Source organism: Hyperolius riggenbachi, chromosome 11 (assembly GCF_040937935.1).
Source record: "Hyperolius riggenbachi isolate aHypRig1 chromosome 11, aHypRig1.pri, whole genome shotgun sequence".
Taxonomy (NCBI): Eukaryota; Metazoa; Chordata; class Amphibia; order Anura; family Hyperoliidae; genus Hyperolius; species Hyperolius riggenbachi.
This window is the reverse complement of record NC_090656.1, coordinates 220,791,322-220,817,149: the sequence shown is the minus strand read 5'-3', so window position 1 is coordinate 220,817,149 and position 25,828 is coordinate 220,791,322. Positions and strand designations below refer to the sequence as shown.

General features: G+C 46.1%; 2 protein-coding genes across 4 annotated transcripts in view; one reads left to right on the top strand and one right to left on the bottom strand.

The window, feature by feature from the left end:
- LOC137537658 (CD276 antigen-like) overlaps window positions 1-25,828 on the bottom strand; it is a 401,520-nt gene that overhangs the window by 249,953 nt on the left and 125,739 nt on the right. The gene's annotated exons all lie outside the window — the stretch shown is intronic.
- The window catches only part of IRAG1 (inositol 1,4,5-triphosphate receptor associated 1), a 205,557-nt gene that overhangs the window by 145,503 nt on the left and 34,226 nt on the right, over window positions 1-25,828 (top strand). Inside the window, exons 9-11 of the mRNA XM_068259568.1 lie at window positions 5,197-5,275; window positions 20,500-20,626; window positions 23,511-23,541. Of these exons, the coding sequence (XP_068115669.1) occupies window positions 5,197-5,275; window positions 20,500-20,626; window positions 23,511-23,541 (237 nt within the window). The remainder of the gene's footprint in view (window positions 1-5,196; window positions 5,276-20,499; window positions 20,627-23,510; window positions 23,542-25,828) is intronic.

Sequence of the window (25,828 nt, the reverse complement as noted above, 5' to 3'; positions counted from 1 at the left end):
TCAGTGTTGTCAACTCATCCCTTTAATTACTGACACATCTAAATTATACAGATTATGGGACTATTTGCACATAATCAGTGCCTTAACTGCATCTACCTAGCCACAAAACCTGTATAATTCATATGTGTCAGTAATTAAAGGGATGAGTTGGCAACACTGTTCATACTACATAGAGGAGGTAAAATTGGTCATTGATTGGCCAGTCAGAATTGAAAGTGTGTGCTAGGCTTAAAGCAGACCTGTAGAAAAAATTAACTTATGATATAATGAATTGCATGCGTAGTATGGATAATGAATAGAACATTAGTAGGAAAGAAAAGAGTCTCATATTTCTATTTTCAGTTACTATATATACTCATGTATAAGCCTAAGTTTTCAGCACAAAAAATGTGCTGAAAAGTTACCCTCTCGGGTTATATGCGAGTCAGTTGAGAAGAATGGATGGTGGAGCAGGATTTGTTACGGGCAGAGGACAATAAGAATCACGCACTAGTGATCCTACCCTTTCCAGTTGGCTCCTTGCTGTGTCCGTGCCCCCCATCCCCTGCAACATGGTGTGCAGAGTGCGCTGCTCACGACTACCTGTGTCCCTTGGCTTGTGGAGCGGAGCATGCAAGCAATGTATCAGTAGTACAATGATCGAGTGTTCTTCCTGTGTGGCAATCACTGTCTCATATCTCTGACGCCATCTAGTGACATTTTGAGACACAACTGTACCATCCATGTGGCACATCTGGCGATGGGGAGAAGGAATGACTTGTACTGGGGGCACATCTGGCTACTGTGGAGTGGGCGTTACTGGGGAGGAGGCTTAAACGCGAGTCAATCACTTTTTCCTGGTTTCCTCGACTTATACGCGGGTCGGCTTATAGGCGAGTATATACGATATGTAGCATTTTTTTATTAACTTTAGGGTTGATTCACAAAGGTTACTTATTTTTCACCTTAACTGTAAAGGAGTGCTAATGCAGGAGGTAAACAAATTAGGAGAGATAATTCATGAGATAAATAGACAAGGAGAGCTATAAGTCAGTTAAGGAGAGTTATACAATGAATTAAGTCAATTAAGGAAAGCTAAACCATGATTTAAGTCAGTTAAGGAGAGCTAAATCATGAGTTAAGTCATTTAAGGAGAGATAAATTGTGAGGTAATTTAACAGAAAAGCTTTGTGAATCAGGCACATTGCCTTAGGGCCTGTTTCCACTGCACGCAGATTAGATGCAGAATGGATGCAGAAAAACTGACTCCAATGAATGCCTATGGGCCTGTTTCCACTAAACGCGATTTTTCTGATGCAGATTTTCCCATAGGCATTAATCGGCATCAGTTTTTCTGCATCCAATCTGCTTGCAGTGGAAACAGGCCCTTATTCTGTCATAGTTGCAGTTTTAATAACACACACTGTCTTTTAAACTGTAAAAAAGCAAAAAGACTGGCCCTTTGAACTTTCCTGCAGTAAAACCTCATTGCAAGCTTTCGCTCCCTCTTTTTTAGCTTTTTAAGTGCTTCAGAAAACAGGACTGTATTTGACCCAAGTTGGGTCGCATAGCTCAGAGAAACTCTTTTGTATAGATAACAATTAAAGTTTTTTTTTTAACTCCTGTACTGGAAACAATGAGACTCTTTTCTTTGCTACTAATGCTCTATTTCTTAGCTGTGCTACACATACAAATCATTATCTCACAAGTTTCAAGTTTTCTATATAGCTTATCTGGATACATATTGAAACTCTTTCTTTCTTTCTGGAGTGACCACAGAGGGGACGCAGTATTCTCCTGCCATGTACCGGCCGTTTTGCAGGTTGTTGATATCAATTCAGGAAGGAAAAGCCTGTTGGAAAGAGGATCCTCTCGTGTGATTTATTCCAGGGCTCTGATTCCTGAGTCTTCCCCTCCAATCTGACACCACAATCCATCAGCTCCTTCCTGTTTACACTCTGACATTGCAGGCGGAGCGGCAGGTTCAGGAAAGCTCTGAAAACGCGCTGCTGAGAGCCTCTGTTCTCAGGATATTGTTATGTCTGGAGCCTGGAGCCGACCCCGTCCACTGACAGAGCTACACAATCTATGGAGACGAGATATAGGCCTTGCTGTAAATCACCATATAGTTTTATGGAGGCATTCATTGTTATCGTAAAAGTATTATGGTTATTAGACAGGACTCCAGGCGTGAGGAGCGGATCGGCTGTGGGAGAGGTTGTCACTCGAGACCTCCACATACAACCGCCCTGCACAATGTTCACTGATGACGTTAATGCAAAGTAACTGGGAGGCCCCACAGATGGACTGGAGTGTGAGTGTTGGCAAGCCCGGAGTTATACTTTTAGCTCTCCTAGGCCAACATTCTTGTTGCTCCCCTTCTAAGAGCAGCGATGTACCCCATTCCAATTGCAGCCCCTCTTCCATGTGTAACAGCCACATAAGCAACCCCTCTTTAATGTCCAGCCGCCCGCTTGGGCCACAGCTGCCAAAGGCCCAGGCCTTTATTACCTTTTCCAGAAATCAGGCCCGGTTGGCTCATTTGAAGTCTGACAAGGGGGTGGGTGGGATGCAGGGTGGCGTAATTATAATTCATGGGGCACTCCCGGCAAAAGTTTAATAGGTCCCCCAATGTTTGCACCCCTTCCCTTGCCTTCTCTTGGTGCCCTTTACAGCCTTGGTGCCCATCTAACAAGGGTCATAGAACAAGTGTGGCCATCATGACCCGTGTAGCCACTGATCTAAAGTATAGTCCCCTGTATCTGAGGCAGGGAAGGCTAGTAGTTGGGGGCCCCTGCAGCTCTGGGCCCCCCTCAGGGACTGCTCCCCTCTAGTTATGTCCCTGCAGGGGGGACAGGCCCAAGTTCCAGGAACTATCACCTACTCTCTAGCTGTAATAGAGTTAGGGTTAACACTACCATTTTTTATTACTACATCAACTCTGAGTACAGTACTGATTAGTACTGAGTTCTAGTGCCAGTTTAACACCCACCGTCCAATTCAGGGCCATTTGTAGGCATAGACAAACCAGCCAGATGCCTGGGGTAACAGCTGCTTGATGGAGCACTAAGGAGGTGTTCTTAACAGGCTGCGCTTTATGCAATTCTTATGCACAAATGCTAGATCGATTAAAACATGCATAAATGGTAATTTTAGAACCTATTTGGGCACTACTGAGCTGACTAAAATAACCAAGGATGCCAGAATAGCATAACAATGAATGGCAGGTAAATAAGCTGTAATTTTTTTATTTTTTTTTATTTGGTCGGTATGGATTGTTGAAATTCAACAAAAAAATAGAGAACAAAGCGACCAGACCAAAGTAGCTGCACTCAAAGAATAAAATATATTGCAAGAATATGCATATTCACTTAGTCAAGTGTATTTGACTAAGTGAATATGCATATTGTTACAATACATCAATATTCCTTGAGTGCAGCTACACTGGTCTGGTCGCTTTGTTCTCCTTTTTTTGCTATGTCTTATCACCAGTGCTACTTAGTCTATTTATGATCAGTATTTTGTGTGTGTTTTTCTCTTTGATTGTTGAAACTCTTCTAGATTTCCAGGACAATATTCCAATCTGTAAAGACCCAGGCTTTACAGAGTAAATTATTTTTTATAAAGGGATTATACATCTCTCGTAACAGTTATAGGAAGGATTTGTTGTGTGGGTTGAGAAACAACATTTTTGTATCTAACCTATGAAATCATCATTGTTGTCTGCAATGTCAATTAATGTAAGGATGGGAGGGCAGACAACAGTTGCCTTGGGCCCCAAAATGGGCAGAGTTGAGATTATTCAAAGGGTGTAGCTGGGGACACGAGAATGACAAGGTGGGTTGAGGATGTACCAGGGGCATAGCTGAGGACATGAAAATGACAAGGTGGATTAAGGTTGTACCAGGGGTGTAGCTGGGGACATGTGATTGACAAAGTGGGTGTAGGTTGTACCAGGGGTGTAGCTGGGGCCATGCGAATGACAAGGTAGGTTGAGGTTGTACCAGGGGTGTAGCTGGGGACATGAGAATGACAAGGTTGGTTGCGGTTGTACCAGGGATGTAGCTCGGGCCATGCGAATGACAAGGTAGGTTGAGGTTGTACCAGGGGTGTAGCTCGGGCCATGCGAATGACAAGGTAGGTTGAGGTTGTACCAGGGGTGTAGCTGGGGACCTGAGAATGACAAGGTTGGTTGCGGTTGTGCCAGGGGATGACAAGGTGTTTGAGATTGTATCGGGGTTGTTCAGGACATGAGAATGACAAGGTGGGTTGAGGTTGTGCCAGGGGATGACAAGGTGTTTGAGATTGTATCGGGGTTGTACAGGACATGAGAATGACAAGGTGGGTTGAGGTTGTACCAGGGGTGTAGCTGAGGACACAAGAATGACAAGGTGGGTTGAGGGTGTACCGGAGGCATAGCTAAGGACATGAAAATGACAAGGTGGATTAAGGTTGTACCAGGGGTGTAGCTCGGGCCATGCGAATGACAAGGTAGGTTGAGGTTGTACCAGGGGTGTAGCTCGGGCCATGCGAATGACAAGGTAGGTTGAGGCTGTACCAGGGGTGTAGCTGCAGACCTGAGAATGACAAGGTTGGTTGCGGTTGTACCAGGGGTGTAGCTGGGGACATGAGAATGACAAGGTGTTTGAGATTGTATCAGGGGTGTTGTACAGGACATGAGAATGACAAGGTGGGTTGAAGTTGTACCGGGGGTGTAGTACGGGACATGAGAATGGCAAGGTCGGTTGAGGTTTTACCGGGGTGTAGCTAGAGACAAGGTGGGTTGAGATTGTACCAGGGGCTGTAGCTGGGGACATGAGAATGACAAAGTGGGTTGAGGTTGCACTGGGGGTGTAGTACTGGACATGAAAATGACAAAGTGTCAGAGTCGCCCAGACCGATAACTGGCCCAGCTACGGCTGTGGTTCCTCTTGTTGCTTCATCTTCTTACTGCAGTCCACATTTTTTCCAATAGGTCCACTGGGTTCATCCTAAACAAGAGCCTGCAATGTATTCAGGAGGGTTGTTAGATTGTTAGCACCTCAGATCAAGGGACTGATACAAATGGCTTGATAATCTCTATAATGCACCCCAGATTACAGGATACACAGATACAGTAATTACATAAATAACTACTGTGTATGGACTACAAGTTACAGAAATATTCACAAACTCTGTGTTTGGATACAGTAAAACTTTTTTCCCTTCTTCATCTAGGAACATAAGTTGATGAGGAGTCAGAACCTCTTGAGCCAGAAGCTTCCGGATCTCAGCGAGGCGGCTGAGCAGGAAAGAGGTATGACCTGGGAGTATCCTAACGAGGTTTTATTAATTAGTCATCAGATCCCCGGAGGACGATGTTATCATGAAGGAAAATATCGGAATTCTCTTGGTGGAATGTGTTCCAGAAATATGAAAGTCTGAAATGTTATTTGTAATTCATTCCAAAATCAGTTTGCATAGAATGGGCATTCTTATGACTATGGGATAGTACAGTCAGCAACCTTGCCTGATTACCATTACTCAAAAATTAATTTACAGGATGATCTCACCATTGCAGAATTCTAGGCACATCTGCGTAAGTCTAATTTTACATAATTTATACAATAAATCTTCTATGCAAAGCAATGTAAGCTGTACACGTATTTTGACATTTGTAATGTTGGCCAGACTTAATGATGGGATCTGTTAAAACTGTTACACATAGTTGTGTCTACCAACCAGGGCTATGGAGTTGGAGTCGAGGAGTCGGAGCATTTTTTGGGTACGTGGAGTTGGAGGTTTCATAAACTTAGGAGTCGGATGATTTGTGTACCAACCCCACAGGCTGTTAAGTTGGAATTGGAGCAATTTTTGGGTGCCTTGAGTTGGTGGTTTCAGAAAATCTGGAGTCAGAGTTGGAGTCAAATGATTTTTGTACTGACTCCACAGTCCTGCTACCAACAAAGGTCACAATTCAGGTCAGATTGCATTGATAATCCCTGTAGTGTTCTTCTGGCATGGATCTAATTTGCAAGTCAATCTCACTAATATTATAAATGCGAAAGTTTGGATGTTTGTTACTCAATTAAGCAACAATGGCTGAACGGATTTGAATGAAATTTGGCACACAAATAGTACATTACCTGGAATAACATATAGAATTCCTTTTATACCCATAATCAAAAAGTGGGCAGAGACAAATACAAATTTTACTGGGAGAATGTAAACTTTAGCCATTCTTACACCGTTAATAGCAGGGTTCTCAAACTTTGCACAGTTCGTCACTGGGTGACTGGGATTTAAATTCAGAAAAGTGGGTGGAGCCTACAAAAGCCAATCAAAATTCACCTATTGATTTTCAAGGGGAATATTTAATTCCTGCCATTCTTGCACTGTTAATGGCACAAGCCTCAAACCTGGTACAGTTGGTCATTGGGTGACTGTGGTTCAAATTCAGTAAAAGGGGGTGGAGCCACAAACAGCCAATCAGATTTGTTTCATTTCAATGCAGATTATTGATGCCAAAGACCGCAAAGCTCAAAAACTTGGTCATTGAGTAACTGAGTAATTGTGTGTTAGGGTTAGAAAAAGTGGGTGCAGCCAACACCAGCCAAATACATAACCGGGCAACACCGGGCAATCAGCTAGTACTTTCTAAATGTGAATGTGTGTAGGGTACCCGCCTTTAGTGATGTCTGTAGGGTTATCAAACATAGGGCTTGATTCACAAACCCATGCTAACTGTTAGCACGGGCTTGCTAAATAGTTAGCACGCGAAGTGCCGCTCGCGGACTTTTGCGCGCGCAAAGCCCCGCTTTGCGCGATCGCTGACATTTGCGAGCGATAATGAGGACTTTTGCGGGAGCAAAAATTAGTGATCAATGGCGTAGCTAAGTAGCTATGGGTCCCCGTGCAAATTTTACATGGGGACCTCCCAAGTACTCTTTACATAACAATTGATATGGTGTACCAAAACCTGTCAAGGTCAACCACAGTGACAGAGGTGCAAGAAGGGGATGGGGAACAGTGTTAAGGATTACTACTACTCAAAGCATCTATAGAAGTTATTATTACCAGCACAGGACCAATAGAGAGCTAATACTGTAATAGAGGGTGGATTCTTCGGGCCCCTCTGGCCCAAGGACCCCGATGCGGTAGTTAAATCTGCACCCCCCATTGCTACGATACTGTTAGTGATACTCTAAAGACTAATAATTCTTAGTGACTGTCTGCAGGGTACCAAACCTTAGTGACTGCTTGAAGGGTACCAAACCTTAGTGACTGCTTGTAGGGCACCAAACCTTAATGACTGTCTGCAGGATACCAAACCTTAGTGACTGTAGGGTACCAAACCTTAGTGACTGTCTACAGGGGACCAAACCTTAGTGACTGTCTGTAGGGTACCAAACCTTAATGACTGTCTGCAGGATACCAAACCTTAGTGACTCTAGGGTACCAAACCTTAGTGACTGTCTACAGGGGATCAAACCTTAGTGATTGTCTGTAGGCCACTTAACCTTAGTGACTGCCTGTAGGGTACCAAACCTTAGTGACTGTTTGCAGCGTACCAAATCTTAGTGACTGCCTGCAGGGCACCAAACCTTAGTGACTGCCTGTAGGATACTAAACCTTGAGGTCCATACACACATCCGATTTTTATCTGTAGATGATTGGCCAATTTTACCACGGCCATGGGTACACACAAGCTAAATCTTTGAAAAGTGAAAGATTAAAGATCAAACCTGCAGATAATCTTTGTAAAAAAAAGTTCTCAAAAGAGCCAGACGAAAGATATTTAGCTCTTAATGTGGCCATACACTGATAGATTTGCAGCAGATTCGACCAGGAATCTATTTGATGTGTGCCACACACTAGGACCAGATTTCCAATAGATTTAATTCTGAAATCTATTGGAAATCTGTTCCTAGATTTCAGAATGAAATCTATTGGAAATCGATCTAAATGCATTATTGGACCATTAGATCCAAAGCAACTTTATAAGCCATCGATCTGCTGCAAGCAGCAGATCGACCTAGATTTTTCATCCTGTCAGATAGATCAAATTGATCGAAATCGTCCGCAAATCGATCGATAGATTTGATAGAATCGATTTCCGATCGATCGACTCCATAGAATCAATTGATCGATGGCTGAAATCGACCAGTGTATCAGTCCCTTAAATCTTTCAGATTCATCCCAATGGATCTGATCTGCAGATGACTGCCCATTAAACAAGGTGGGTATGAGATCTCCAGATATCATAGACAATGAAAGCATTTTGCAGGAACTGATCTTTTGTATGTGTACAGCATCTTTAGAAAGATCAGTCTTTCAATCCTCTCTGGCAAACCTATGCGACAGATTAATTCCTTAGTTTGCAAAGATTTTTATCTGATGGGGGTACTCAGCTTAATAGAATAGACTGTGTAGAGTATGCTCTCACACTACATGAAATATGGTAAAATTGGTCTGTGATCTTTCATTTTCCAAAGACTTTAATCTCATGTGTGTACGTACCTAGTTTTAGTGACTGTGTGAAGTACATCATACCTTAAAAAGTGAACCTCCAGACTAAAAATCGACTCAGCAGCACTGAAAAGGCCTGGTGTTTCTTTAACAGTTTCACAGCATCAGAACTTTGTTTCTCTTATACAAGCCTCATTTTTAGCTGCACAGAAGAAAACTGCCCGGGCAGTTTTCCCCTTATGCTGTGCAAAGCATGATGGGATTGCTGATGTTGTTGTTCTCGTTGTGCTGTTTTGGTGCAATTTTTTTTTTTTTTTACATTTTGAATTTGACATTTGAAGCCTAGTGTGTGCAGCTGGGAGGGGTTATCAGTACACAGTACAGTTGGAACTGTGTCTCATGCTCCCTGTCACCTCCTTTCAACCAAAAAGATGGCTGCCCCCAGGACAAAGATGGCAGCCCCTATGATTGACAAACATTTGCCTGTTCTTTTAAAACAGGGTGGGTAAAAGTTTATATTACCTATCTATTCTAATTAACATAACTAATGTAACTTAAAAACACTATGTTTGTTTAGGCTGAAGTTCCCCTTTAGTGACTGACAGACAAATGACAGCGCTCAAGGTTGCACCTGAAATGTAAACCAACAGAGGCAATGCAGAGCCCCTCTGGGGCTAAATACATGCCTTGAATGCAAAACAGATGCAAATTATGTGCTAATTCTAATCTAAAAATTGGAAATAAATTTGAAGCAATGAATGCAGCTAGCCACTACTAAACTTACGTTCAATTTGCACAGCGGGAGACATGGCAGCGCTTTCAAACAAAACTTATACCTGAATGATTTATCTGCATGGATGTGCAGAGTAGAGATGGCCTGAACAGTTCGCCCGGGGAACTTTCGGGGTTCGCGATTGCGGAGAACCACAAACTTTTCCGGAATTTCGGTTTGCCCCCATAGTGCATCATGAGGGTCAACTTTGACCCTCTACATCACAGTCAGCAGGCACATTGTAGCCAATCAGGCTACACTCCTTCCTGGAGTCACTTCCCCCCCCCCCCCCCCCTTATAAAAGGCAGGCAGCGTCAGGCTTTTCACTCACTCGTGTGCCTGCATTAATTAAGGGAAAGCTGCTGCAGACTCTCATAGGGAAAGCTTCGTTGAGCTACGTATACACATGCGACAACGATCGAACGTACTTTTAATTGACGAAAGAACGATCTAAGTAAAATTAGTTTTTAAAGGTGTGTAACGATATGATCGTTAGAACGAACGTTACATCACGTAAAGCAACTATTGCGCTTGCGCATAAAAATGAAAAGTTCCATGGAGAAATAGTGAAATGCGCATGTCAAGCTTAGTACAAACGACCATTTCCAACGATGTACTACTTTTGCAAACGATCGTCGTTAAAAAAAATCCGCCAAGATAGATCGTTCGTTTTTAACGATCTAGCTCGTCCGTCGTTAGACTTAATGGTCGTTGGCTCCTTTTTTTTAAACGATCGTCGTTTGAAATGATCGGGCAACGATTGTTTCAAACGACTATAGTCGCATGTGTATACGCACCTTTAGGCTCTTGTAGGCTTGTTAGCTTGCTCCTTGCTGATTCTTATTGCTAAAAAAGCACCCCACAACAGCTCTTTTGAGAGCTAATCTTGTTCTTGTGATCTATTTTTTTTTTGTGTGTGTGTGTGTGTGTCCCACTGACACTTGTGTTGCATAGACAGCCTTGGTAACTCCTACTGTGTGTGCCACTGCCAGCCAGGCCCAGCACATTCAGTGACTACCTGTGTGTGTGACATGTGTACATTGTAATACCCATCACTGCATATACCTACCTGTTGCTTACTGTGCACCCACCTACCTACGTGAGTGCACGCAGGGCCACTGTGCCTGTCCGGTACCTGTCTGTGTGTGACAGGTGCACATTGTAATACCCATCACTGCATATACCTACCTGTTTTTCACTTCAGTCAGTGCACCCACCTAAATACGTAAGCGCACGCAGTGTCACTGTGCCTGTCCGGTACCTGTCTGTGTGTGACAGGTGCACATTGTAATACCCATCACTGCATATACCTACCTGTTGTTCACTGTGCACCCACCTACCTATGTGAGCGCACGCAGTGTCACTGTGCCTGTCCAGTACCTGTCTGTGTGTGACAGGTGCACATTGTAATACCCATCACTGCATATACCTACCTGTTTTTCACTTCAGTCAGTGCACCCACCTAAATACGTAAGCGCACGCAGTGTCACTGTGCCTGTCCGGTACCTGTCTGTGTGTGACAGGTGCACATTGTAATACCCATCACTGCATATACCTACCTGTTGTTCACTGTGCACCCACCTACCTATGTGAGCGCACGCAGTGTCACTGTGCCTGTCCAGTACCTGTCTGTGTGTGACAGGTGCACATTGTAATACCCATCACTGCATATACCTACCTGTTGTTTTCAGTGCACCCACCTCCTCACTGCTTATACCTACCTGTTGTGTTCAGTGCACCCACCTACCTACGTGAGTGCACGCAGTGTGATATAACACTCTGTGCAGACCTGTTATCTACACCTGTGTGACTGCACATTGTATTAGTCAAGTCAGTGCATACCTTTCACTTCATCTCCCAACCCCCCCCCCCCCCCCCCCCCGATATGGACAAAACGGACAAAACAGGTAGAGGCAGGCCCAGAGGAAGGCCACCCGGCAGGTCTGTGCGAGGTCGTCCTGATTTCGTACAGCCCTGGACTAAAGTATAGTGCTCAGAAAAAGACACGTCCCATCAACTATCAAGATTATCAGGACGTGGTTGACAATTTAACACAGAACACCTCATCTTCCGAAGCCACCAGCGCTACTACAAGCACCACATCCGCTGCATTTGACACTTCACAGGAGTTATTTGGTGGGGAAATCACTGATGCACAGCCATTACTGTTACAAACAGATGAAGGCGCTAAGCAATTTACACCACCTCATATGTCTGAGTTAGGCGACACTATGGACGTAACGTGTGAGGAGGAGGATGATGAAGAACCTGCTGTTGGTGCAGTTTTGGAGGTGTCTGAGGCAAGCGAAGCTGGGCAGGATAATTATGATGATGACGATGATACGGATGCCACATATGTTCCAAATAGAGGAGATGAACAGGGGGACAGTTCAGAGGGGGAGTCAGAAAGGAGTAGGAGGAGACGAGTTCCTGAAAGAAGCAGGGGGAGCTCGTCATCAGAAACAGCTGGTGGCAGCGTCCGGCGCCATTTATCGCCACCTATGCACAGCCAGCTAACATGCCCTTCAACGTCAGCTGCTGATGCCACCATAGTGCCATCACTCCAGGGGGGCTCAGCGGTTTAGAAATTTTTTTAACGTGTCTGCCTCAGATCGGAGTAATGCCATCTGTTCTCTCTGCCTGCAAAAAATGAGCCGTGGAAAGGCCAACACCCACGTAGGGACAAGTGCCTTAGGAAGGCAGATGGAGAAAAGGCACAAACTGCAATGGGAAGAGCACCTGAGCAAAAGCAGCACACAAAAGAAAAGCCACCCTCCTTCTCCTCTTCCTCCTTCAGGTGCATCATCTTCAGCCGCTTTCTCCCTTGCACCTTCACAGCCACCCTCCTCCACTCCACCTCTGCCCTTGAGCGGTTCCTGCTCCACTGCCCACAGCAGCCAGGTGTCTGTGAAGGAAATCTTTGAGCGGAAGAAGCCAATTTCTGACAGTCACTCCCTTGCCCAGCATCTGACAGCTGGCTTGGCGGAACTGTTAGCTCGCCAGCTGTTACCATACAAGCTGGAGGACTCTAAGGCCTTCCGTAAATTTGTGGCCATTGGGACACCACAGTGGAAGATACCAGGCCGCAATTATTTCTTTAAAAAGGCTATACCCAAACTGTACCGTGAAGTTGAGAGGCAAGTGGTGTCATCTCTGGCACACAGCGTTGGGTAAAGGGTCCACGGATGCCTGGTCTGCCAAGCACGGTCAGGGCAGGTACATTACTTACACAGCCCATTGGGTCAACCTGGTGACCGATGGCAAGCAGTGCGTACGTGGCTGTGCAGCGGACCAACTTGTGACACCTCCACAGCTTGCAGGCAGGCCCCCTGCCACCTCCTCTCCTCCTGCTACATCCTCTTCGCTGTAGTCCTCCTCCTCCACCTTGGCTGAATGGCAGTTCAACTCTACTGGTGCTGCCATCTCCTCTCCAGCTACACAGCCCCAGCTCCCTAGGGCCTATGCTGCATGCCAGGTACGACGGTTTCACGCCATCTTAGACATGTCTTGCCTCAAAGCGGAGAGACACACTGGAGCAGCTCTCCTGGATGCTCTTAACAAACAGGTGGATCAGTGGCTGACCCCGCACCAGCTGGAGATCGACAAAGTGGTGTGTGACAACGGCAGCAATCTCATTTCCGCTTTGAATTTGGGAAAGCTGACACATGTACCCTGCATGGCACATGTGCTGAATCTAGTCATTCAAAGATTTGTGTCAAAGTACCTAGGCTAAGAGGATGTCCTGAAACAGGCCAGGAAGTTGTATGGGCATTTCAGGCAGTCTTACACGGCCATGGCACACTTTGCCGAGATTCAGCGGAGAAACAAGTTGCCGGGGAGACGCCTCATTTGTGATAGCCCGACTCGGTGGAATTCGACCCTCCTTATGTTCTCTCGCCTGTTAGAACAGGAGAAAGCCATCACCCAGTACCTCTACAATTTCAGTAGAAGGACACAATCTGGGGAGATGGGGATGTTCTGGCCCAGCAACTGGACGTTCATGCGAAATGCATGCAGGCTCATGCGGCCGTTTGAGGAGGTGACCAACCTGGTGAGTCGCAGTGAAGGCACCATCAACGACTTGATTCCATACGCTTACTTCCTGGTGCGTGCCGTGCGTAGAGTGGCGGATCAAGCTGTGGAGGAGCGTGAACAGGAACAGTTACAGGAGGAAACGTTGTGGGATCAACTCTCATCAGAACCAGATGTTTCCTCAACACCTGCGGCAGCACAGAGGGAGGAGGAGGAGGAGGAAGAGTTGTGTGGGGAAGAGGAGTCAGACTCGGATGATAAGGAATGTGTTTCTTTGGAGGAGGAGGAGGAGGCGGCAGAAGAACAACCGCAGCAGGCGTCACAGGGGGCTTGTGCTGCTCAACGTTCCCATGGTATTGTTCGTGGCTGGGGGGAGGAGGAGGACTTACCTGATGTCACTGAGGAAGAGCAAGAGAAGATGGATAGTATGCCTGGATCCAACTTTGTGAAGATGGCATCTTTCATGCTGTGCAGCCTGTTGCGGGCCCCCCGTATTAAAAAACTCAAGGGGAATGAGCTGTACTGGGTGGCCACGCTACTAGACCCTCGGTATAGGCAAAAAGTGGCGAACATGTTACCAACTCACCTGAAGGAAGAACAAGCTGGCAACTATGCTTTACAATGTGTTTCAGGGTGATGTCACAGCACAACGCAATAAAGGTCCCACTGCCAGTAATCCTTCTCCCATGTCCCCGCATGTCACAGGAGCCCTAGTAGTCAGACCGCAAATTGCCTTCCAATCGGTTTCAGCACACAGACCATGCAAGCTTTGGTCGCGATCTTTGCACAGAAACAGACAGAAATTTGGGCAGCAGCCCGACCAGAAGGGAGCCTGTGAGGTACGGTAATTACAACTTTACACACTATTTCAGGGTATCTGCCACCACCACTGGTATGGGCCAGTGGACCCGACTGACTGACTGGTCCTGCAAATAAAACGGTTAAACACACTCTATTCTGTCTAGATAACAACAATAGTAGCGTCTCTTCAGAGGTCTGAGTTCAGTTTCTGTGTATGCTGAATAATAGGGTAGCGGAACGGTGAATGACTTTGATAAAGTCTTTTATTCACAGGCAATATAAATAATTAATATATACAGACAATTATTAAAATCAACAATTATTAAAACAGTAATAGCCAGTGTGAAAAATAAGAGAAAGGGAGAAAAAATACTTAGTTCCTGGAAAGATGTTCTTTTTGTGGGAAGAATTATAAAGTCCTTGGTAAAATCCTTTGTTTCAGATCAAAGTTCAGCAAGATGGCCGCCAACCATGTGTCCTCTGGCTGGCAGCAGACCGTTCTCATATAGATGGAATGTGGAGGACTGAGTTGCCCGGGCAGCTCATTTCTTTTAATTGAGTTGAGTTCAGAGGCGGACTTCCAGAGTTGGCCCCCTGGCCGGATTATGGTAATCACATCTGGGCAGGGGCTTTCACCAGCCCCATAACCCTGACCTTTCTCTAGGCCGAGCTAGGCGGCCGGCACACAAATATTAATTACATATTATCGATCCCCAGAACCAATTAATATGATACCTTGGATGCGGGTGCTAGGGCGTATGGTTACCGAGGGGCCCATAACTCCTTAACCAAAGAAGGTATGATTATGATTTGTATACCGAGACGTTGGTCCAATTTCAACGGATCCGAATACACTCCTCCCACCTCTGGGTGATACTCGGTTTTCCTTTAATAAGCAGAAATCATAATTCCCATGCTTCATCATTTTAACTCCTAGAGACAGTTTGTCTGGTGAGCAGGAGGAAGCCCCATTTGCTAGTCAATTCACATCGAGGTGTGAGCTGTGGGCTCATCCTGTCTTCCCCAAAGGCAGGACACTGGCCTTGTGGTTCTTAATTAGCATCTGAGTGAGATCAGCTTGGTCAAACTGAGTTTTACACCTCTGGCTAAATTAGCAAGTCACAGGGCCAGTTTCCATGAAAAGACTCCTATGAAGACAGCAGAGACCCCCCAGGCTGGACTGCCTGGTATCCACAGACATGAGATTCTGATTTGGCAGCGCAATGACAATCGAGGCAGGAAACCGATTGCGGTTGCGTTTTAGTTTCTCACGGCTGTTCCGTGACAACGCAGGCAAGGACAGGCCGCTCCGGCGATCTCATGGTGATGTCGGACATGCGGACAATGCCTAGTCCAATGCCTCGCCTTAGCCCTTCTGGATCCACCCTCCACCAACGCCTGGACTAGCAGGTAGCCGACTACCTGGCCTTAAGTGTGGATGTAGACACTGTGAGCAGCGATGAACCCTTGGACTACTGGGTGCGCAGGCTTGACCTATGGCCAGAGCTGTCCCAATTTGCCATCCAACTTCTGTCTTGCCCTGCCTCAAGCGTCCTATCAGAAAGGACCTTCAGCGCAGCTGGAGGCATTGTCACTGAGAAGAGAAGTCGCCTATGTCACAAAAGTGTTCAGTACCTGACTTTTATCAAAATGAATGAGGCATGGATCCCGATTCCCGGAGGACTCCTGCCCGCCCGAAGACTAAGTCAGTCCCCACACACAGCTTCTCTGCCTGCACGCCGTGTGACTGCCTGCCCCAAGACTAAGTCGCTCCCCACACAGCACCTCTGCCCGCAGGCCGCTTGACTGCCTTCTCCGCCACCATCAACAGGGTCCAGAACTCCAGGTGGATTCCTTATTTTTAAGGACGCTGCTAGCAGCGGCCACTTTACTAATCTTTCTGGTGCGTGTACATGCCTGCCTAATTTTTCTAGCTGCACTGCAGCTGCAACAACAAATCAAAAGGCATGTACATGTGCCAATTCCCCTTCGTGATCATTACCTTGCCGCGCTGAAGGGGCTTGCGTATCACAATGAAGCAATGACCGCCGGCTATATAAGTGTCTCGGGGGGGGGGGGGCATATTGAAGATAATAAGGTCATTGCTTCATTGTGGACAGATCAAATTTGATCAGCTGGACAGTCATTGTTGTTCTATCACTGAGCTACCACAGCCCGGCGACCATATGGGCTTGAAAACCGCCACAGCCTGCACTCTCGTCATGGTACATTTGGTGTGTCAGTGTGAAGCAGTACTCTAATTACACTCCCTGATTGGTGTATACACATGCAAGATGTTTTAAAGCACTTTAGGCCTCCAATTTAGCATTCAGTGTGATCTCTGCCCTTAAAACGCTGCTTTGCGTCCAATCCAGATTTTTCCCCGGGACTTTTGGCGTGTATCCCAAACCGCCATGCCCCCCTCTAGGTGTTAGACCCCTTGAAACATCTTTTCTATCACTTTTGTGGACAGCATACATTTTTCTAGTTTTCAAAGTTCGACTCCCCATTGACGTCTATTGCGGTATGCGAATGTTCGCGCGAACCGAACTTTCGCGGAAGTTCACGAGTCCGGTTCGTAAACCGAAAATTGAAGTTATTGAAGCTCTGCAGATCCATGCAGATAAATCATTCAGGTATAAGTTTTGTTTGAAAGCGCTGCCATGTCTCCCGCAGTGCATAGTGATTATCTATGCACAATCGCTTAGTGATTGTCTATGTAGGCTAATAATGAACAGTCAGGCAAGTAAAGTAAGTGATGGCCCCCTCCTCCGTAGTTCCCTCCGTTCAGCTTCCCTTTAAATAAGTGCGTCTGGAGAGTGGAATGTATGGCGCTGCAGCAGCTGCTGCCCTGTGATAAGATGCCACAGGTCCGGTGGAAGGCTGATTCATGTCCTGCCCAGGCTTATCACGGGCACTTTACAAATGACTGTATTTTTCTCCTGGGAAAGAGGCAGCGCTGGCACACAAACCCCATGGAGGCAGCAGGTCGTACCTTTATTTATATTCCATATTTTATATCAATTCTGTGTAGAGAGCATGCAGCAGTTACCGGCCACAGCTGTTGTAGCATATTCTCTGCTATCAGGTGGGAATCTGATGCTGTAGCTATACGCGGGCAGAGAAGGATAAAGATGAACTGGGGCCCAAGGCAAGGTATTAGATTTGTCTCCCCATAATGGTATTTCTGGTAAACTGAGGTGAAAAGGGGGTCAAAGAAGGTTGCAGCCAGCCCCTTAACACTCACTATGCCCCAGGCACCTGCCTAGGTTGTCTTGTGGATGATCCTGCTCTGGATGTGGGCACAGAAAAGTGATTCTAGACCAGGGGTCAGGAACCTTTTTGGCTGAGAGAGCCATAAACACCACATATTTTTAAAATGTAATTCCATGAGAGCCATACAATATGTTTCAAACTGGGACAGTAGGGCTCACGTCCCGGTTGCCATGGTGATGTGTATACAGTTGATCCCCCGCGCAGTGGAAGTGTCAGACACGTCTTCAGCTTCTCTTGAGTTTCAGCAACATCAGCCATTAACCCCAAGAGCCAGACAGGAGAAATACAGACTAACAGCTTGTACAATTAGCTGGCTGACTTGGAGGTTAATTTAACTTTGTAGGACGAGATCCCTGCACTTTGGTCCAGTAGGCTGCCTGTCAAGTGACAGGCAGCCTATTGGGCCAATCAAAGTGGTGGATTTCGTCCTACAAAGTCACTGGACCTGACATGGTCGAGTGGGACAATTGGAGAAGCCATTCGTTTTGGGGTAGTGCGAGTAAGTAGTGCGTGCTACAGCAGTAACATGCCTACTTTGAAAATTTAACTTGCTCTGCCACAATAAGCTGCACTGCTTGAGCAGTGTAGCTTAGTGAATCAACCCCTACTGATTTGTATGTGAGCCAGATATACCCATCAAAAGAGCCATATCTGGCTCCCGAGCCTTAGGTTCCCTACCCCTGCCCTAGACCAATACTGACAGCTGGGACCTGGATCTGTTGAGCTTGTTTCCTATCCACAATGCAGCGTTAAAGCACACCTGAAGTGACAGGGATTTGGAGGCTGGCATACTTATTTCCTTGTAAACAATGCCAGTTGCCTGGCTGTCCCCCTGAGCCTGTATCTCTAATACTTTTAGCCACAGACCCAGGTGCTCTGGCTTAAGTCTGACTGGGCTATCCGCATGCTTGTTTCAGGGTTGTAAAAGAGAGAAATAAACCTCTTTTCTGGTTGGCTTGGGGGAGCTTCACTTAAAGTAAATCTGTAGGAAGAAAAAGAGCCCGGGGGGGGGGGGGGGGGTACTTGCCTTGGGAGAGGAAGCCTCTGGATCCTGATGAGGCTTCCCCATCCTCTTCAGCCTTGGGGATCCAGCGCCGGCAGCCCCTGAAAATCTGCCTACAAGCTTGTCGGTGCTGCATGCAGGCGGAGTAGGGGCTTCAGTGTGCGATAATATTTACAATCTGGGCTCCTGCACAGGCACAGTGCAACCTTCCCCTTGGGCTCCAGCAGAAATAGCTGAGCCCTATCGGGTCCGCTCTACTGCGCAGGCGACTTACAGGCGACCTTTATCCCAATCAGTAGCCGATACCTCTTTTCCTGCGAGAAATCTTTACCTTTTCTCGATATTGTGGTGAAACCCCTCCCACAATGTGATGTCAGGGCCATGGCCATGACAGTGGGCTGTCTGTGAACCTCATTGCCTGCAGTAAAGATGATGACTCGCAGGTTCATGCGTTGATCAAACAACATAAACAAATTACACAGCAAATATCAATCATTTCTTGATCTATCGTCTATTTTTTAACCATCTCGATTTGCAATGTATTGATTTATCTTTTGCCCTCTACTGTTATCTTTCAGTAAATTTCCTCTTTAAAGCAAAGACACTTTGTTAATAACTCAGTGAGATGGTGTTGCTTCAGTCTGCCTGACTGGTTTATGTACAGTGTGCATTTTGTATTGATGGTAGGGGTGGAATGGTGTAGTGGTTAGTACTCTTGCCATGCACTGCTGGATACCTGGCTTTAGATCTCAGCAAGGAGACTACCTGTGTGGAGTTTACATGTCCCCTCTCTCTCAGAAACATATACTAATAAGTTAGTTGGTCCCCCCAAAAAGTAGCCATATACCACATGTACCATGGTAGGAACTAGGGATGGTTAGTGTCAGTGAGATCATGCTAATAATTCTGGTTTGCATGTAAATGTAATGCCAGCATGACCTCAAATAACATGATCAGGCAGTATTGCCCCCTAAATGGCATAATTAGGCACTATGACCCCAAAATAACATAATTAGGCACCATATAGCATTAGCAGAGATTGTTATCGAGACGCTGCTAATAATTCTGGATTATATGCAACATAGATGTAAATTTGGTACAGCTTAAATGTGGGTTGTCAAATTACTTCCTGATGATTTTGATTGTCCCTGGCCCAATTCTAAGCTGCATACAATGTGTGCGCAAAGCAAAATTGGTAGCATCTCAGTGGCCATCTCTGCTAATTATGCTATATGGTGCCTAATTATGTTATTTAACCACTTCCGGATACCGGGTGGTTTTGCTGATCGGTGCTGCGTGGGCTCTCCAGCCCGCAGCACCGATCAGCTAGCAGCCAGGCCGATCAGACTTCCCCCCTTTTTTCCCCACTAGGGGGATGTCCTGCTGGGGGGGTCTGATCGCCGCCGGCTGCTTGCGCTTGCGGGGGGGGGGGGCTCTCTTCAAAGCCCCCCTCCGCAGCGCTTCCTGGCCGCCTTCCCCTTCCCTCCCTCTACCTCCCCCTGTGAGCGGCGCAGGACGGAATTCCGTCCTGCGCCGGATAGGATAGGCTTCAGCCTATCAGGTGCCGGCGGTCCCCGGCCAATCAGAGGCCGGGGATCGCTGATCTCCGCCACGGCGCTGCTGCGCAGCAGCGCCGTATACATGTAAACACCGGGGAAGATCTTCCCCGTGTGTTTACATTTACCCTGCGAGCCACGATCGGAGGCTCGCAGGGTGTTCACGGAGACGCCCTCCGTGAACTGACATGGAACGGCCGCTCGTACGAGCGGCCGTTTCCATGCAATCCACTTCAGGATTCAGGGGCGTAGTTAAGCGTACGCCGAATCCTGAAGTGGTTAAGGGTCATGTTGTTTGGGGGTCATAGTGCCTAATTATGTTATTTAGGGGCCATACTGCCTGATTATGTTATTTGAGGTCTAGTAGGGGCATTTCATTAGGACTGTTGTAGGGATTAAATTGTGAGCTCCTCTGAGAACAGTCAGTGACATGACTATGTACTCTGTAAAGTGCTGAAAAGATGCCAGTGCGATATAAATACTAATGATATTAGTAGGAGGGCTTTTTGGTCTCTTTTATCCCCCTATACATTCCTAGTGGTTTGGGTCACCCCGAGCTGCTTGGTTACTCTATATAAATACATAATATATAAAAAAAATGTTGATAGCAGTTATTGCACTTTTATCTATAGGGGCTTCGCCTCTCCACGAGGACAGTGAGGAGGATGGAGAAGAGGTGAAGGGTGAATCAGACGTCATGCCAAACATTCCGGACATCTTATTACGCAAACTGCGAGTTCACAAGACCCTCCCGAGCAGGTAAACAACCAAGAAAGGTCCATTATGGCTCAAACATGGGGAATGTGCTTGCTAGGGATAGTGGGAATTGCCGAATTCCAATCCCACGGAAATTCCAATTTCCACCATTGCCGATTTTCTGATTTCTGAGTCTTTTGTCTTTTTTTGTATTTTCTGCCGAGTTGACGCCGAAGCATTGGACCAATCAGAGAATGCAAAATTTTACAGTGGAAAACGGAATATCACGGCAATTTTAGGCCAATCACAAGATTTAAGAATTCTTGGTAGTATCCCAGTCTTGTGATTGGTCTAAAATTTTTGGACTAAAAGACTCACTTTTTCTCCGCCAAAAGTGGGGAAAAAAGTCACTGCATCTTATAGTCCAAATGCAGGGAGCTCCTGACTTGTGAACGCCGCCAATACAAACCTCCATCTCACCGCAATGTCGGGGACTCCCTGAACTGTGCCCATGCAGAGGAGGACACAGGGGGACAAACGGGGTACACAGGGGGACACAAGGAGCATAGAGGAGGACACAAGGGGGACACAAAGGGCCATAGAGGAGGACAAGACAAGACAAGACAAATAACATTTATATTGCGCTTTTCTCCTTGCGGACTCAAAGCGCCAGAGCAGAGCAGCAGCCACTAGGGCGCGCTCTATTGGCAGTAGCAGTGTAAGGGAGACTTGCCAAAGGTCTCCTACTGGGAAGCAGTAGATTTGGGCGCATGAGACAAGTGGACAAAAAGGGCGCCCCATTCACTTCCATTATAAATATCGTTTAATGGGCGCTGAACGGGGAAAATAAGGCGCCGGAGATTTTTAAGGATTTATAACGGCGCCCGGAGATTTTTAAGGATTTATAACTATGTTTGTGATGATTTAAGTTTACAAAATGAGCCCGTGACGAATAACGTTTATGAAGATAATAAATCACTATTTCTAAAACATTTCTAACACATTATTATCCACCCAAAAAAATAATTTAAATTTTTTTTCTTTACATTTTTTATTTATTAATGTCTGTAAAACATTATTATCCATAGGGGGTTTTAGGTTTAGGCACCAACAGGGGGGTCTTAGGTTTAGGCACCAACAGGGGGGTCTTAGGTTTAGGCACCAACAGGGGGGTCTTAGGTTTAGGCACCAACAGGGGGGTCTTAGGTTTAGGCACCAACAGGGGGGTCTTAGGTTTAGGCACCAACAGGGGGGTCTTAGGTTTAGGCACCAACAGGGGGGTCTTAGGTTTAGGCACCAACAGGGGGGTCTTAGGTTTAGGCACCAACAGGGGGGTCTTAGGTTTAGGCACCAACAGGGGGTCTAGGGGTTAGGGATAGGTACAGGGAGGGTTTTTAATAAACGAAAATATAAGTTTCACTTTACAAACAGGGAAGATTAACGTTTTAAGAATTGCCGATCTCATACACATTATTTAGTGATTTATAAATTCATAAAACACTATTTATAAACGAAATTCTACACAATAATTTCTATAAACGATATTTCCATTTATCGTTTATACCACGCGCCCTTTTTTCCCGACGCCCTTTTCGTACGTACGCCTCCTACTGAATTAGTGCTGGCTTACTGAACAGGCAGAGCCGAGATTCGAACCCAGGTCTCCTGTGTCAGAGGCAGAGCCCTTAACCATTACACCATCAGGACACAAGGAAGATAGAGGCGGACACAAGGGGGACAGAGGAGGACACAGGGAGACACAAGAGGTACAAGGGGGCATGAGGCACAAAGAAGGCATAATCCACAAGATACCCCTTCACCATGGATGCACCAGGTTTAGTATATATGTTTTTCCCCCTGGTCTTGTCCTCTATACCTAGGTGAGTCTTATGGTCAGGAGCATCTTATAGTCCGAAAAATACGGTACCACAGTAATCCGACTTTCACTGAAAATGTCTGCATTCTCTGATTGGTCCAATGCCTCCGAGTTCTGTGATCAGGCTAAAATTACCGTGTTGCGGTAAATTGGACTTCCGCGGAAATCCGAGTTCCGATCAGAAATGCGGAAATTTCAATTTTGCTGAATCCAAACGACCATCCCTAGTGCATTGGCCTGATTCTGATAATGCTAGCTTGTTATGTAAGGTATGAAAAAGTGATGAATGTTACATTTAACAAAAGATCCTCAGTTGCGCAGACCTCTGGAGAAATCTTAGCTTGCTACCAACTGAAATGGGCAACAAAATCATTAATTTACAGAGAGACTCGCGTGGCTCATAGCGGGGTTTTTTTGTTTTTTTTTTTGGGGGGGGGGGGGAGATGAAGTGGACCTGAACATGAATAATGCAGAAGGAACAACGCTCGCAATCGGGAGAAATCACATTGCAAATGCATTGCACTAATGGAAATATTCTGGCACAGTTTTTATCCACTTTTAAAGTGTTTTAAGGTCCGCAAATGATTGGAATAGCAAAACGCCGATAGTGGAAACGGGCCCTAAGAGCTCTTTCACACCAAGTGAAAACGTGAAAAAATGCAACAGAACTATGATTGCCCTTTTAGAAAATCGCAGATGCATTCAGTATGAGTGAATGCCTTCCTACAATTCCAATTGTAACTTTACTATACTTGCGGTTTGAAAATCGCAAGCCTTTTCAAAATCAAAACAGAACGCAGCCGGTGTGAAAAGGCCCTAAGTTTTTGTAGATTTGCATAAAAAAAATGTCTGCTTTCTCTCCAATGTTTGTATTGCGCCATGTTCTATAGACAGAGCTCTGTGGCGATATAGATGTGCAGAGGGCTGACACAGCAGCTGATGCAGCATAAACTCAACGTGATCTGATGATATCTGTCATTTTATCTCTCGCACCTTCCTGTGTCTGTCATTGGCTCTCATTTCTATACATCCTCCCGCATACATAAGAAATGTTTCTGCTTTCCATTGCAGTGCTCCACCTCTGACCGAGAAGGAAGTTGAGGTGAGTCACGTGCCCAGTCTAAAGAACCACAATATCAATGATAGTGTATTATTATATGGCCTGTGTGTGTGTTGTTATATTGTCTGTACAGACAACAATGGGTCTGGCAGAGCTATGTTTGCCTTAAAGGACACCTGTAGTAAAGCTGCGTACACACACGTGATAATCAGTAATAGTGATAATCGTAATCTGCTAATTACAGTTACAAGAAATTTTGCAATTACGGCCATATGTGATTACGATTTGGACATTGAATTGTATCGTGTAATCCAGTCGTAATTTTACATAAATTTTATGTAATTTTGAGCCGACATTTTAATATCAAAGCTCCTGTACAGGTCACACACAAAAAAGCTAAGAAAAAAATGGTTTAAAAAACATTTTTCCTTTGCATTTTTAAAGTCAAGTTTTTCAAAAACTACAAGGTCTTTTTTTTAAAACATAACTTTTTCCCACTATTCCCCTTTACATATGTAGCAATTCTGGTGATGCGAGCATGTAGGGAGGCTTTTCTATTAACCCCTAAAGTTGGCACAAAATTACATGAAAATTATGCGAAATTGTGAAATTACGATTCCTGATTACGTTTACATGCTAAATCAATTACGATTTTCCCCAAGATTTTGCATTACGATTTTGCTCCACAATTGCGAATTACAATGCGAAATGAATCCATTTGTTGGGGGGTTAAAAATAAGATTGCAATCGGCAAGACGGATCCTTAAAGGGAAGGTTCAGGGAGGGGATTCAAAAAATAAAAATAAATTTCCACTTACCTGGGGCTTCCTCCAGCCCGTGGCAGGCAGGAGGTGCCCTCGCCGCCGCTCCGCAGGCTCCCGGTGGTCTCCGGTGCCCGACCCGACCTGGCCAGGCCGGCTGCCAGGTCGGGCTCTTCTGCGCTCCATTTCCTGGGACTTCTGCGTCCCACGCCGGCGCGCTGACGTCATCGGACGTCCGCCGGGCTGTACTGCACATGCGCAGTAGTTCTGCGCATGCGCAATACAGCCCGGCGGACGTCCGATGACGTCAGCGCGCCGTCGTGGGACACAGAAGTCCCAGGAAATGGAGCACAGAAGAGCCCGACCTGGCAGCCGGCCTGGCCAGGTCGGGTCGGGCACCGGAGACCACCGTGAGCCTGCGGAGCGGCGGCGAGGGCACCTCCTGCCTGCCTTGGGCTGGAGGAAGCCCCAGGTAAGTGGAAATGTATTTTTATTTTTTTAATCCCCTCCCTGAACCTTCCCTTTAATGACTCCACATGCCCAAGCACGATTTAGGCCTTGTTCACATTAGCGTTCGCTGTCCGGATTCACCTGATCGGATCCGGACCGTATACTGTACAAATGGAACGTACGTTCTGCATAGCAATGCAAAGTCTATGCGGACGTTCACATGCGTCCGTTCCGTACAGAACGGAGCCGGATCGGATCCGGACACTTTTCCAACATGCGCTATTTTTCGGGTCCGGATCATCCGGCCCACGCACCCGGACCGGAGCCTGACTGCACCATCCGGAAATAGAAACCAATGGGAAACGGAAAGCACAGAACACACTGGCTACAAACACCTGGCGTTCTACCCCACTTCCTATGCGTATTCTAGCGGACATTTTGGATGGGGACACATGGGCCAAGCATTTCTGGAGTGGAGCAGCAGTGACTAAAGTGCTGGAGCTGTTTGGCAGAATGTCAGAGGCGGAGGTGAGGCCTAAAGAGCGGAGGACCTGATTCTACAGGTGCACCTTCTGCTGACCTCCCAGACCCCAGGAATTATATAGTTTTATTTATAACTTTTACCAAACGGATCCGGATCGCAGCCGTATGCATCCGGTCCGTTTGGCACAGAAACGCAAGTGTGAACGGGGCCTTATCAGTGGCCATTGTACACACAGAACGATTGACGGCTGAAATGGTAATTATCAGTTATTTTGGTCGAAAATTATGGCATATGTGTATGTACCTTCAGAGGCATACGGGGGTGCCATATTTACTTCCTTTTAAACAATACCAGTTGCCTGGCTGTCCTGCTGATCTTTATGGCATCAGTAGTGTCTAAATCACACACCTGAAACAAGCAAGTCTTCAGTCTTTAGTCACAAACATCTGATCTGCATGCTTGTTCAGGGTCTATGACTAAAAGTAGCTCAGAGGATCAGCAGGACAGCCAGGCAATTTGTATAGTTTAATAGGAAATAAAAATAGCAGCCTCAGTATCCCTTTCACTTCCAGGCCCATATGCAATTACATTTTCCTCCCAAGTTTTCCTCTAGGAGATCATTTTTCATCTTCTC